The following is a 14414-nucleotide window of genomic DNA, read 5'->3' as shown; positions in this document are numbered from 1 at the left end:
ATATACTCACACCTAGTGAGGTCACTGAGGGATTTTTATTTGCACTGATTTTGCTATGAAGTGTTGCTGAGGTAGAGCCAATTGCCCAGGGCTGGACGGGGGCAAGGAACGAAGGGACGCAAGGAAAGGAAGTGGGAACCAGGGGCCTAAGTTGTAGTGCAGGTCCTCTCAGTCACTGATATAAATAATAAATTGGGAAATAAATAGAGGGTAGATAAGAATCAGGGGTAGGAAGACAGGTGAGAAGCTACAGGCCCCTGGGGAATAGAGGGGTATAGACTTGGGCACAGATTCAGAGCCTCCTTCTCCAGCCCTCTAATATCACTTTAGGGCATATGGAGGAGAGACGGTTTCAGCCGGAAGGCATCAAGAAAAGAGAAGACACCCCGCTTTCGAGGGGCTGCCCCTGCACCCCCAACCCCTCCTTTGAGTAGGGGGAGAGGCAGGGGACCTCCTGGGGAGTCCACGGAGCTGGTCCTCTTGAGCCGCAGGCGGGCACGGGCCTGGGCACCCCAGGCCTTGCCTCGAGCTGCAGAGGCCACAAGACATTTCTGGTACTGAACCTAGGGAGAAGGGGAACGTGAAGATCCGGCTACTCTCTGCCCCTGGATTCTCTGAAAGCTTCTGCAGGGCAGCAAGCTGGCCAAGGTTTCTGTCTGATACAAGACTGATAGTTGGCATAGCAGCACACCCTATAGCATTCCCAAACAGCTCAACACAGAAAACACAGAACTTCACATTTACTGAGCACTTAAGGAGGGCTACACTCTTTGTCCTTTGTACACTAATCTAACTTTATCCAGTTATTTCTGAGGTGTTATTATCCCCAGTTTGCAAATGAGGATATTGACTCAGAGAAAATAAATGATATACCCAAGGTCACAGCCACAAACTAGTAGACTTGTCATTCAAACCTAGTTCTGACTGTACAGCCTGTACTCTTAACCTCACCTACTACCATGCTGTCTGTGCTCTCTCACTGGAGCAGACCAGCTCCCTGGCAAAGCAGCTTTACTAGGCAACACAACTGCCCCAATCATATCTCTTCTGAACTTCTTTCCTGCCTCCTAATTTGTGTCTTCAAAATCTTTCACCTTACTATAGAGGAAGTGGTTGTCCTAATGCACAAATCTGACCTCACTCTCCTGCTCAAAATCCTTCAATGGTTCCTAGTATCTCAGGACAAAATGAACTTATCATCTGACCTATAAGGTTCTCCTTGACCACGTTTCTGCCATTCTTTCTGCCCTCTTCTCTCATTACATCTTCCCTGCACACCACATACACTAAATTCTTTCAGATACTCTAATCTGCTAACATCTCTGTCACCAATAGTGCTTGGCGTATTTACCATACTCCCCTCCACCTGGCTAACTTCCTCTTGAGGCCTTTCAGTTTTCTATCATTTCTTACAGGTAGCCTTCCTCAACCCTGAAAGGCCATCTTGTTCAGCATCGGGTGGTGTACAACTTTCTGGTGTGTTTCTGCTTTATCCTAAGTGCTCTGTAAAGGCAAAAGCTGTGCCTTCTAGACTGCTGATTTCCCGGTGTCAAGTGTGGTGCTCATACTGTGCATTCACATTTGTTCAATGAGTAAATGAACTGAACTAATGGATCTTAAGCATCAAACATTTGGATAACCACAGATGCCAAGAAATAACCTAATGAGAGGGTCAGGCAAGACAATGCCAACCCTTTAGGCATAGCCCTTACACAACTCCACATGCATGCTGAAATGTATGTGTAAACCCTATCAAGGATCCTCATGCTCCAAGAAAAGCAGGCATAGGGAGCCGGGGATTTAGTTCAATGGCACAACACCTGCCTGACAAGCGCAAGGTCGTGAGTTCAATACCCGGTACCAGAAAAAAAACGTGGGGGGGGGGGGAGAAAAGAAAAGCAGGCACAGCAATTACTATGTAAAATGTCCTGGCCTTTAAATATTGGAATATATCCAAAACTGACTAAAAACAGAATGAGGGCCAAAATATTTGTGAACCAGTGAGCGCTAGATCATTGGCCTGTGATCTGTGGAGAAGCTGCTGAACTTCATTGAGCTCAGTCCCTAGTACAGAGCAGCAGCAAAGCAATACCACCCCTCCCACCCACCTGTCCCCCCCCAACTCACCATACAGGCAGCCTGCACAGCTTCAGAGAGTCCCCCAGCATGGGGCTGGCACCAGAAGGCTGCACACTGGAAGCTCTGACGGCCAAGGTCAGCAATGAGGCCAAAGGTGTGAGGGTCATGGCCAACACCAATAAAGGTCACAAGGCGCACAGGGCACTGCCACAGTGGCTCCTCTTCTGCACTGGCTTCTGCCTGCCCACACCACACCTAGTCACTAGAGGGCCAAGGACTGGCTAGACCCACTCTCTTCCAGCAGCAGGCAATGGCCCCCTCAGCATCCCTGCTCACCCTCCACCAACCTCATCCTTTGCTGGTACCTGAATGGGGTATGCAGTCATGACAGAGTCAGATACACTGAGCATGGCAGGGACCCAGGTGTTCCGGTCCCCCCGGGCGGTGAGAGTACCAATGGCCTCGTTCAGCACATCCATGCCTGGAGGGACATGCCCACTGTGGTATCTCCCAGTGGTTACGAAAATAAAGAAGGGTTCTGCCAAGAGTATCTCGGTCCCCTCTCACTGACTTGGGATTCAGAAAGATGGGATGAGAACAGCAGAGACTGGGCTTAGAACTCTATACTGGGAAAGCCAATACATCTAAGGCTATGTAAGGCCATGGGAGGACTCAGAGAAAGGGTGATAGATCCCATCTCACTCTCCTCCCCTTGCTTTATGTAGCCCAGCCCATCCAGCTCTCCCACCCCCATCCTCACCCATGGCTTTGGTGACTGGCAGCATCCCCATGTATAATGCCTCGTACTTCTGAGCAGCTTGGCTCACCGCATCCAGCAGTTCCACTGAAATATACACACCAAGTTGGCCGGGGAACTCTCTCAGTTATCTCTTTCCCCACCCTTCTGAATAGGCCAGGACCCAAGCCAGAGCTGTTGCTAATAGAAGAAAGTCCATGGATGCTCCTCTAATTCAGGGCTTGGGATCCCTGGGATCAGATCCCTAGGCTCAGACACATCTTGAAGGAAGTTAAATAACCAGGAAACACCCCTCTCCACCCCTACTACCACTCCCATCTTTCCCCAAAGCAGCCTGACTCTACAGTGCAGCAACTCCCTCCCATACCTTGTCGAGGAAGGTCTTCGGGAGAGATGGGGTCTGGGGAACAGCAAGCACCATCACCACTGACCCCAACTCGTTCTGACAAGATCTAAAACACAATATGGTCAGCATAAGGCCCAGGGTATGGGGAGGGAGCCAACTATCCCAGAAGTTTCAGCCCTAGTTCCACACCCACATTCCCTGCCCTACCCGTGGCCCCGTACCTGGGCACAAAGCCCATGCAGAGCACTTGCAATGGCCTTGGCAGGAACATCACAGCGAAATACATGACACTTGAGCATACAGCTGTCTTTGTCACCCGCCACAAAAGCAAAGTCCCTGGCAGAGGCAGAAATGGGGCTGTGGTAGAGCTGGTTAGGGGCAAGGACCTATAATGCCTAAAAAGGGGCTTTTAATGTTGACCTAGGGACAAGTAAGGATGGGGTAGAGAAGTCAGAGCTGGGGTTCAAGGCACACGGTCGTCACATACCTGTCACTATTCCAGAAGCATGTGGGAGCATAAGAGAGAATCAGCCCAGCCTCTCAGGCTCTCTCCTATCTGTCCCTGTGGAGCTGGGCCCACCCTCCCCAACCAGGGCTGGACCAGGCAGGGGAAGCAGTGCTGGGTCCATCCTAGAATCTGTGTCCAGGGGTTCAAGTACCAGGGACCAGCATCAGTGGATATCACAGCCTGCACAGGAGGGAGAAGCAGCTCTCGCCTGGGGGATGCAGAAGTCCTCACCGGCCCTTGGAGCTGCCTACGCCCCATACACGGATGTGCACCAGAGGCTGGCAGTGGATCAGACTGTGGTCCAGGGGATTCACCAGACTCATGGCGTCTTTCTTCAGGATCATCAGCATGTTCTGGCCCTGCCAAGGACAGAGGTTGACCCAAAGATCAGCTAAAGGTGACTGTCATAGAGAACAAGCAATTTGGGGACAACTATCTCTGCTGGACCATAAACAGAACCCTCTGGGGCAAAACAACTCACCTCACCCCAAGCACCATCTGGGGGCTGGCTCCGGTTACACGTCTGGGCCAGCTGCTGGATACAGTTATTGACCGCAATACTGCTCTTCCCTGGTGCCAGGTCATCTTCTGGTACCTCCACCCAACCCAGAGAACGGACTGCAAAGCACTGACAAGTTGGGGGAAGGGACAGGAATGAGTACAGGTGGAACCGGTCATCAAGTGCCCAAGGCTCCACCCATACAAATGGTAGTCCCTCCCTTCACCCCGATCATGTCTGCTCAGGCCAGTTGCACCCCTTGTCTTTCTATCAGGATCACCCCAATGCCCTGAGCCCCAAATCACCTTAGCCCCTGCTTCCAGACTCTGGATATAGGATTCTTCACCATACCAGGTCAGAGAGTTACTAGAACAGAAAGCATAGCTTGTGAGGACCACAATTCCTACAGTAAGGACAATGGTGAGGCCAAGGCTACTTCATCAGCACACGGCTAGGGAGGACACTCAGAATATAACTCCACAAATATAAAACCTGAGCATGGTAGAACACAGGAAATATTAAATTATGTACATATATGGCTTGATATTTGATGGAAAATTCAGGACACAGGACCCAGACATGGGGCATAAAAGCTACAAATGTGTAGCAGTATCCAAAATGTGGGTAAGAGTCCAAAACTGGGATGAGATCAAGAACACAAAATAGGATCCTCCATAGAACATAAGACAACGGCCAAAGTTTACAACATGATAGGTCAGGACTACACTATAGAAAAGAACATGTAGCTAATGACAAGAGCTGAGAACAAGGGCCAAAACTGAGAATCAAGAATACAGGACGAAGCCAGAACAGGACCCAAAAAGACAGAGTCCAGAACCTAAGCTGAAAAACCGACTGCAGGTCCAGCTGCATTTTTTTTTTTTTTTTTTTGAGAGGGTCTCACTATGCAGTTCAGGCTGGTTTTGAACTCACTATGTAGCCCAGGCTGACCCCAAACTTGTAATCCTCTTGCCTCTGCCTCATGAGTGCTGGGATCAAGGCGGGCATCACCACACCCAGCTCCCAGCTGCATTTTTGAGTGTCATGGAACCCCAAGCCTTTCATTAGTCTGGGCCATCCCTGTTACCTCCGGTCCAAAGAGCTCTCCAGGCTGGAGAAAGATCTTCCTTTCGGGGGGCGCAGTCCCCAAACCACCTTCGGGCCCTGCAGAGTAGGGGTTAGTCAGTGCAGCCAGAGGCCTAGATCCACACTTGAGCTTAGGTCCTGCTCCTTGCATTTCACCTACCGTGCCCGGGTCCTCTGCATCTCCTACTTCCCAGGTTGGGCGCTGCCACTGGGTGCTACCGCTGGGTACATGCCAATAGTAAGTACCTGCAGCATCATGGATCTTCCTCCAGCCAGGGGGCAGGCCTGGCTCCCCCTCCAGATTCTGGTCCCCCCACAAGTCATCTATAGGAACAACACATTGCAGAGGAGGGGCATATTATTCGCGAGTTCAGAACACCTCGTCATTACCCTCCCACCATTCCAGAGGGGCAGCCCTTAGGGTAGAACTTCCGGCTCCCCAATCTTAAAAGACACTGCAACATCAGGGTTTATTTGTCCCCTCGTCCTCACACGGAAACGAACCCTCTACCGCGTCTCTGAGTCCAGAGGCCAGTGCCTTTCTCCCGCATCTCCCCGCCACCCTACTCCTCCCGTCTGGCCCTTCAGTGCACACCGTCGCAGTTAACCAGAATGATGGCCAGCATGTAATCCTTGCCCAGCATAGCCCAGCCGCGTCCCCGCCAGCAGGCACTCTCAGCGAAGCGCGACCTCCGGAGCAGCTTCACCTACAAGTCCAGCCTCTCTGCGCCGTACAATGCCAAGCCAATCCGCGCCGCACAAACACTGGGTAGGACAGGGGCCGGATTGCGGGGGGTGGGGGGGGGGGGGGGGGGGGGGGGGGGGGGGGGGGGGGGGGGGGAGGCGGGCCTAAGCAGCACCGCCCTCGGAAGGGGGTTGTCTGGAGCCTCGAGTGGGTGCGTGTTTCCGTGCCTGGGGATAAGGGAGGAGCACAGACGCCAGCCAACTCGGACACCACCGCGCAGCTATGAGCTCAGCAGCCGACGGAAAATCAGCAAAGTGAACGTGCACCGCGTGCACTCGCGCTTGAGTGAGATCATCGCTGGGTCGTTTGCGCGCGCACACGCAGCCGGGAGGATCACGTAAAAGTGTCTGAGAGATCACTCGCGCTCGGTGCTAGGAAAATGCCCCACCCTTTCCAGAAATGCCCCGGAAGTTCTTCGCCCTCAGTAAAGATGGCTGCAGTATTGGCATGAGGGAGGCGGGTCTGCGCCTGCGCAACAAGTTCGGCGGGGAAGATGGCGGATGACAAGGTAAGTGAGTGTGAGGTGAGCTTAGGTCGGGGTTGGTCTTTACACTTAACAACCTTTTTAGCTTCAGGGAGGGAGGACTTTTTAGTTTAGGAATATGACTCGGAGGTGGGGATACCCCTTGTTTTCCCTGGGCTCTATGGGCTACCTCAGTGAAGGGTGGCGTGAGGGCCGTTTTAGGTGAGGCGGGCTGTGCGGAGTATTGCCCCCCAGGTGTTTCCTCCTGGCGACATCACGATGCCCAGTTACTAGCGCTCATGCAGACATTCACCCTCACCACCCAGAGACAGCGTTTCCAGTCCACAGGCGCATTCATACCACCTTCATTCAAACACTTCCTTGCTCGTAAGTTCATACTTACCTGCGATCAGAATCACTCACTTATTCACACTTCTGCCGACGGTCATTCTTTGTTACTTCTAGTTGCTCCCATTCAGTTTGGGATGGCCTTGGAAGTAAAGGAAGAAAGCCCCAGGAGAAACAAGCTTTATCCCCCAATTGTCTAGCGATCTGCTTCAGTTGATTATACACTACTGATCTAAAAGCCCAGCATCACCCACACATTTACTAAGTTCCTCCCAGTCCCTCTGTCAGACACTGAGACAGCAGGCAGGACAGTCTGATGGCCATTTGCAGAGAGTTCATAGTTCCTCCAAAGTGCTTTCCTCCCAGGCTTGATTGAAGGTCTCCTAGCCTAACTGAAGGTGCCTACTCCCTTCCTTACACACTACTTGCTGTATGAGACTCCTGTAGAAGTTCTTTCAGGTTATTTACACAAATTCCATTTGTTATCCTCTCCCTGGCCCTCATGTCAATTCTGTGCTTTTAAATGCTTTTCTTCTTTTACTGTTGCCATCTTGAGAAGGTTTTATAGAAAGATATTTCTCAAGACACACACTCTCCCCAACTCCCAGCCTCATGGAAACGAGCAGAGTCCAGGACAGGGTCAGTCTGCTGAGCTAGCCTCTCCCTTGTCCTAGGATTCTCTGCCCAAGCTTAAGGACCTGGCATTTCTCAAGAACCAGCTGGAGCGCCTGCAGCAGCGAGTGGAAGATGAAGTCAACAGTGGTGTAGGCCAGGTATGGGCTGTCCTACCCCTTGCCTTAAGTTCCATTGCCCAACTTGCTTTGAGGATATTGAATAGGTTTATTCACCAAATGGTTGTGGTGGGCTTGCTCTTAGGAAAATTTCCCTAAGAGCACAGTACGTGAACTAAAATCTAGTAGGGGGTAACTAGAATAGGGGTTAGTTAGTGTAGCAGCATGGCAAGAATGAACTTTCCAGACAGATGGAAGAGCATATGCACACATAGCAGCATTATAAGCACAATATGAGGAAAGAAGGTCAGTTTGGCAGCAGCACTAGGGGAATGTCCAAGAAGTGAGGCTAGACTTCCTAGGGCATCCCTGGCCTTCTTTTTTCTTTTTTTTTTTTTTTTTTTTTTTTTTTTTTTTTTTTTTTTTTTTTTTTTTTTTTTTTTTTTTTTTTTTTTTTTTTTTTCTTTTTTTTTTTTTTTGTCTTTTTGAGACAGGGTCTCCCTATGCAGTTCAGGCTGGCCTTGAACTCACTTTGTAGCCCAGGCTGGTCTCGAACTCACAAAGATCCTCCTGCCTCAGCCTCCCAAGTGCTGGGATTACAGGTATGTACCACCATGCCTGGCTATCTCTGACCTTCTGACTGTAGGCTTCTAAGGTTGGAACTTTCTGACCACCCCCCAAATTTTTTTTTCCCTTTTTTTGAGACAAGGTCTTGTTTTGTAGTTCAGGGTGGTCTTGAATTCACTATGTAACCCAGTCTGGCTTGAATTCTCAGCAGTCCTCCTGCCTCAGCTTCTGAGTGTTGTGATTACAGGGGTGTACCACCACACCTAGCGTGACCCCAGGATTCTGAGATTGTATTATCAGGACTACTCTGAGTTCTCTTTCTAGCTTCATACACTTGAGAAAATCTTGGGTGAAAATACCACAGCTGTCCAGAGTAAGGACAAGCAAGTAATACAATGAGTAATTCTTGGGTGGAGAAAGGAGAGAGCCTGCCTGAGTTTCTTTCCACATCTTTCTCTGCAGGATGGCTCACTGTTGTCCTCCCCATTTCTCAAAGGATTCCTGGCTGGCTATGTGGTGGCCAAACTGAGGGCATCAGCAGTATTGGGGTTTGCCATGGGTACCTGCACCGGCATCTATGCGGCTCAGGCATATGCTTTGCCCAACGTGGAGAAGACTTTGAGGGACTACTTCCGATCACTGCGCAAGGGTCGCGACTAGCTCCAGATCCCATGGGGGAGGACAGATGAGCAACTGGGCCTGCAGGTGGAGGCCTTTTGGCCACAGACACACTGTCTGGCTTCCCCAGCTGTCATCCATCTGTCCTGCCACCTTCATCTTTGCTTTTTTTCCTGCAGAGGCTGTACAGTGGCTTGTCAGCCTGTACCCTGGATTTCTTCTGTCCCTGGCTCCACGGGGCTGACCCCAAGACTGTGGTTTACCTCTTCCTCTTCTAGCCCTAACTGTGGAATGTGCAGCTGACTCTGATCTTCAGTGTTCTCTCTGGCAATGTACCACAGCTTCTCCCTCTCAAGAGCTGGCTCTGTAACTTGATTGGGTCCGAATCCCTTTGCCCCTTGGTAGCTACAAAGAGTCTGATTGGGGCATGAGTGTAGAGGAGGGGGGTGTACCAGGCCTGGGCCGTCACAGGCAGGCCCGTTGGACCCTGATGCTACTCCTGTCCACTGCCATGTACGGTGCCCATGCCCCATTGCTGGCACTGTGCCTTGTAGATGGCCGAGTACCCTTCCGTCCCTCCTCAGCTGTGCTGCTCACTGAGCTGACCAAGCTACTGTTATGCTCCTTCTCCCTCCTGGTAGGCTGGCAAGCATGGCCTGCAGCGGGCCCACCCTGGCGCCAAGCTGCTCCTTTTGCACTATCAGCCCTGCTCTATAGCGCCAACAACAACCTGGTGATCTATCTACAACGTTACATGGACCCCAGCACCTACCAGGTACTGAGCAATCTCAAGATTGGAAGCACAGCCTTCTTGTACTGCCTCTGCCTCCACCACCGCCTCTCTGCGCGCCAGGGGTTGGCACTACTGCTACTGATGATCGCAGGGGCCTGTTATGCAGCAGGTGGCCTTCAAGACTCTGTAAACACCCTTTCAGGGCCCCCGCCAGCAGCTGCTGCAAGCCCCATGCCCCTCCATATCACTCCCCTGGGACTGCTGCTCCTCAGCCTGTACTGCCTCATCTCAGGCTTGTCCTCTGTGTACACAGAGCTGCTCCTGAAGCGACAGCGGCTACCCCTGGCACTGCAGAACATCTTCCTCTACACTTTTGGTGTGCTCCTGAACCTTGGTCTTCATGCAGGCAGTGGTCCTGGCCCAGGCCTCCTGGAGGGTTTCTCAGGATGGGCAGCGCTCGTGGTGCTGAGCCAAGCACTCAATGGGCTGCTCATGTCCGCTGTCATGAAGCATGGCAGCAGCATCACTCGCCTCTTTGTTGTGTCCTGTTCATTGGTGGTCAATGCTGTGCTCTCAGCAGCCCTGCTTCGACTGCAGCTCACAGCCACCTTCTTCCTGGCCACACTGCTCATCGGCCTGGCTGTGCGCCTGTACTATGGCAGCCACTAGCCCCTGACTATCTCCAGTCACTTGCTTACCCTGTACATTGGGTGCCACCACTAAAGCACCTCCCAGGCCTCCCCCAGCCTCTCTTCAGCAGCCCTGTAACAAGTGCCTTGTGAGAAAACCTGGGGAAGTGAGAGCAGCCAGGTTAGTCTGGAGGTGGTGGGTGAAGGGGTACCCCTAGGAGACATAAAGAGTGCGTTTGGTTAAGAAAACCTTTTTTTTTTTTTTTTGGTACTGGGAATTGAATGCAGGACCTTGTGCTTGCCAGGCAGGCACTTGTGACACTGAGCTATATCCCCGGCCCAAGAAAACTTTTTAACTTGCCCACCACACCAACTTCTTCCAGACTGAACCGTGTCTCTAATGTGGGAGGCCCCCTGTCTCATCCTGCATGAACACAGTTGCTTAAAGTAGGGTGTGGGCAGCAGGTAGCTTTTTTTGCCTGGCAGAACCACTGCCCCCAGGCATGATACTGGCTCCTTCAGCCCAGTCTTGGTGCATGACTTTCCCCAAGGAATATTCATGCCCCACTCATGCAGCAAGGCTTACTTGCCACAAATCACACAGCCATCACCCAGGCCACTCTGCCAGGCTTCCCCATAGCAGTGCCTGGAGACATCTGCTGCCTCCACAGTGCTGCTTCCCACACCTAGCCTTTGGTCTGGAAACTCCAGAGGGGGCTGGGGCTTGACTTGTCTCAGGGAGTGTTGTCCCTGGGCCTTGGCTTAAGTCTACACTCTTGAGCACTCTTGAAACCCTCTGCCACCTCTAAGGATCTTGGGAGGTACTGTCTTCCCAGTGTGGAGCCTGCCCCTGCCTAGTAGTGTCCCAGCTCCCAACAGTCTGGAGAGGCTCTGGACAGTGACCTGGGACCAGGTAAGGAAAGTTTGTATGGCTCAATCAGTGTCTCTAACTGCATAAGCAATAAAGTCTTAATAAAGTGTTCTAGGGTATAGGTGCTTCCTAAAACTGGTAACTGTTGTCCTGTGTCCTTTGTTGTACATCTTTCTTAAAACTAATATTCCCCTGGTCTCCTGAGTATCTTAATTCTGTAACATTAGGAGGAAATACTTCCTTTTAGCTGTGGTCAGTGTCGTTATTTCTTTTGGAAACTCCGTGTATTTAAAACTATTCCTTGTCATAGAGCTTTTGAAATTTCCCTGAAGCACAGACTTGGGCCATGGAGAATAAAACCTTGAAAACAGCAGATACTGAGCCCAGCAGAACGAACTAGACTAAGAAAATTTAAGACTATGAATGTGGTTTTGATTCTCATTTCCTCCCTGATAATTCCTGTGGTAATCTGTCCTTTGAAATCATGACCGGAGGAATGCCAGGCTCTACTTCCATAGTAGAATACCTGGTGTGCTTGTCAAAGTAAGAGTTCATGGGCTGGGGATGTAGCTCAGCGGCACAGCACAGGCCTAGCAAGCACAAGTCCCAGCACACACACACACACACACACACACACAAACAGTTTTAGGGTAGGAATAGCTCCGTAGTAGAACAAATGCATAGCCTGCAAAGGCCCTGCCTAGTTCCATTCCCAGTGCCAAAAAAGTGCCAGGCCTGTGTCACACCTGTTGAAGGAGAATCTTAGGGAGTGATGTTTGAGGTTTTTTGTTTTTCTTAAGCTTGCTTTGTAATTCTGATGCAAAGGGAAGCTTATAAACGACTCTGTGATGCAGCCATAGCCAACCTGATTAGACAGGGTCTCGCTATGCAGTTCAGGCTGGCCTTGAGCTCACTTTGTAGCCCAGGCTCTGCTGGAACTTGCAACGATCCTCCTGCCTCAGCCTCCCAAGTGCTAGGATTACGGGCATGTGCTACCACACCCGGCTTAGCCAACCTGAATTTAAAATTCTAACTTAGTTGATCATCCTTGGGTTTAACCTCTTCTGGCTTCCATTGCCTTATCTCTGAAGTGAAGATCAAATAGTACCTAAGTATGTTGACTGTACTTTTGACAAAATACCTGAAAAGGCAAAGTGAAATAGTACAAGTCTCACTGAGCAGGAACCAGCACAGTGAGATGTGGTTAGTAATGGAATTGACTACCTGTGATGAGGTTCTACTTCATTGTCATGTCCCACCCTCCTCTCCCTTCTAGGACTCCCAAGAATGAAGAGGAAGGAAACTGTCCTTGAAGGGTTACTGATCACCAGGCTTCTCTCCAGGGCAGGGATCCAGTGTGACTGTCCCAAGCTTGCTTGCACACTGCTGAAGTTGAAGCTGCTGGTTCTGGGCTTGAAGCTCCTGGGTCTGTGAGGCCAGATGAATGGTGTCTTGCAGGACATCAGCCAGCAGGCTACGAAGATGGTGCTCTGTGGTTGTGGCCTTCTTCTCCCACAGCCCCTGCCAGGCTCGAAATACCTGTGCCCAGATACACAGATGCCTGTCAGCCAACCAACCTTGGCACCAGCTCAGGGCCTACCTTCTGTCCCCACTGACCTGCAGCATGTGGCATGTCTGAGCACGGGTGGCCTGTACATGCAGGTCATAGAGGGCTGCCAGGTCCTGCTCTGCCGTGTCCCGCTCTGCCCGGAGGGCTTCCACCTGGAGCCTCAGCACTGTCTGCTCCCAGAGCCGTTTCTGTCTCTCTCCACAGAACTTCAGAGATAATTCATGCCCGTTAAGTGCCAGCTGTACGCCACACTTTTTGCTAAACCCTTTATGTGTATTATTTTATTCAGTAACAACCTTATGGGGTAGTTGCCATTTTACAGATTTGGAAACTGGATCAGGGAGGTGACCTAATTTGTCCAGATTCCCATGGCTAGTAAGGGACAGAGATGGCACATACCTTTCAGTAGTTCCCCAGCATCCTTAGGATGAAATCCAAACCCATAGATGTGGTACACTGTCTCTGCAGCGTTACCTCTCTCTACACACTTGCTAGGCTCTGGTCAGACAGGACAGCTTGTAGTTCCCAGAGCTTTTTTTGCCATTGCTTCCCTCTATACCTGTCCTCACAGTTTTATCCGGAGAACATCACCACTCCACCCCACCACCACATGTTTTGTTTCTTAATTTGATCAAACAAGTTACATTTACTGGGTGTCTCTGTGGTGAACACTGACTGTCCTTGTGGGGCTAAGTCTAATTTCTCTTGGCTGATTTCTGTTAGTCTTAGCCTAATGCCATCTCTGATCCACCCCAGTGGTGATGTATTGTTTCCACAGCCCCTAGCTCTCCTGCCACAGTATGCATCACTTAGAATGGCTCCTCTATCCCCTAGAAGGCTGTGAGGGCCGTGAGATGCTATGGGCCAGTCAGTTGGGATTGGTGATGGATCCTAGTCCCCTACTTACTCTTCTCACCTGCTTCTCAGCCACTTGGACTGTGTCCGGTTTGCCTGCAACCTCCTGTCCCAAACGTTTCCACTCCTCTTGGATCCAAATTTGGTGCTGCTCTTGTAGTCTTTGCCTCTGGGCCTGGGCCAGGAGGAACTGCAGGGCCACATCTGGAGCCCCGCAGGCCTAGAGAGTGTCAGTCTAGGTTCAGCCAAGGTCATGTGTACATAGCTTTGGAACACAGGGCCCAACATTCCCAGGGATGCTACAAGAACTACATCTAGGACCTTACTGGCCTTGAAGAGCCTGTAGCCTGGGCACAGACTAGGGATGCCACGTGAGGAGAGAGAAGCCCCTGGCTCTCCCCATACTACAGGGATTCTGTAACCCTAACCCAACCCAGAAAGAAAACAGACTTTCCCAGAGCTTCTTTCCTAGGGATCCAGTAGCCCTTCAAGTCCTTTATTGCTGGAAGCTCCATGTTCCTCCGTAATGCCAGGGCAGAGAAAGCAGAGAGCAGGTTAGCTGGTCTCTGCAACTCCTCACTCCCCTCAACAGTTTCCAGTCATTCCTGGGGTGTGTGAGGTATTACCTGTTCCTCAGAGTTCCTGAGAGAATGCTTTTGGTGGAGTGCAGGCCCTAGAGATGTTCTTCTTCCTGCCACTACAGGAAAACAGTCACACCAAGGTGAAGGGGACCCCTAGCTAGCCTCCAAGTCCCAGCTCCACCTTGGCGTTCCCCCTTCAGACCTAGGCTGTAGCTTGCTGCTGAGTCTATCACCTGCTGACACTATATTAGGGGTGACAGTTCCACACCCTTCCTCCCAGAACACTCTAGGTTAAACTCAGAGATTTGGAATGGGACCAGCTGCCAAGCCCATTCTTAGGTGTATAAACTCAGGCAGTTAACTAGCCTTTAAGTCTCCAAGTCCTTTATAAAACAGATTATAAAAGTTGTGGAGAGGGGGCTGGGGAT

The 14414-nt window shown here is 51.0% G+C and overlaps 3 protein-coding genes across 6 annotated transcripts in view; 1 reads left to right on the top strand and 2 right to left on the bottom strand.

The window, feature by feature from the left end:
- Positions 1–16: 16 nt before the first annotated feature.
- Apbb3 (amyloid beta (A4) precursor protein-binding, family B, member 3) lies at positions 17–7461 on the bottom strand. Of its 4 annotated transcripts, XM_005382021.2 has the most exons (13): positions 5871–6061; positions 5436–5599; positions 5277–5353; positions 4495–4555; positions 4172–4318; positions 3922–4049; positions 3670–3675; positions 3404–3539; positions 3204–3288; positions 2840–2923; positions 2445–2560; positions 2128–2319; positions 17–563 (listed from the first exon to the last, which is right to left on the bottom strand). In XM_005382021.2, the coding sequence occupies exons 1-13, from the start codon at positions 5917–5919 to the stop codon at positions 327–329; spliced, it is 1482 nt and encodes a 493-aa protein (XP_005382078.1). In that variant the 5' UTR covers positions 5920–6061; the 3' UTR covers positions 17–326. The 4 variants fall into 4 exon arrangements, with proteins under 4 accessions (XP_005382078.1, XP_013368359.1, XP_005382081.1 ...); XM_013512905.1 differs by lacking the exons at positions 3670–3675; positions 5871–6061 and adding an exon at positions 6887–7461 and having other exon boundaries at positions 3404–3518; positions 5522–5599; XM_005382024.2 differs by lacking the exon at positions 3670–3675 and having other exon boundaries at positions 3404–3518.
- Positions 7462–9159: 1698 nt separating this feature from the next.
- Slc35a4 (solute carrier family 35, member A4) lies at positions 9160–11122 on the top strand. The gene has a single exon (XM_005382020.2). It carries the CDS (start codon positions 9175–9177, stop codon positions 10147–10149), a length of 975 nt encoding a protein of 324 aa, XP_005382077.1. The 5' UTR covers positions 9160–9174; the 3' UTR covers positions 10150–11122.
- An 820-nt stretch (positions 11123–11942) lies between these two features.
- The window catches only part of LOC102029966, a 21866-nt gene continuing 19394 nt past the window's right edge, over positions 11943–14414 (bottom strand). Inside the window, exons 13-16 of the mRNA XM_013512889.1 lie at positions 14032–14102; positions 13467–13625; positions 12598–12756; positions 11943–12519 (exon numbers count right to left, since the gene is read on the bottom strand). Of these exons, the coding sequence (XP_013368343.1) occupies positions 12298–12519; positions 12598–12756; positions 13467–13625; positions 14032–14102 (611 nt within the window). The 3' untranslated portion in view covers positions 11943–12297. The remainder of the gene's footprint in view (positions 12520–12597; positions 12757–13466; positions 13626–14031; positions 14103–14414) is intronic.

This window comes from Chinchilla lanigera, unplaced genomic scaffold, assembly GCF_000276665.1.
Source record: "Chinchilla lanigera isolate Chin_1 unplaced genomic scaffold, ChiLan1.0 scaffold00017, whole genome shotgun sequence".
NCBI lineage: Eukaryota > Metazoa > Chordata > Mammalia > Rodentia > Chinchillidae > Chinchilla > Chinchilla lanigera.
This window is presented reverse-complemented; position numbering and strand designations above follow the sequence as displayed.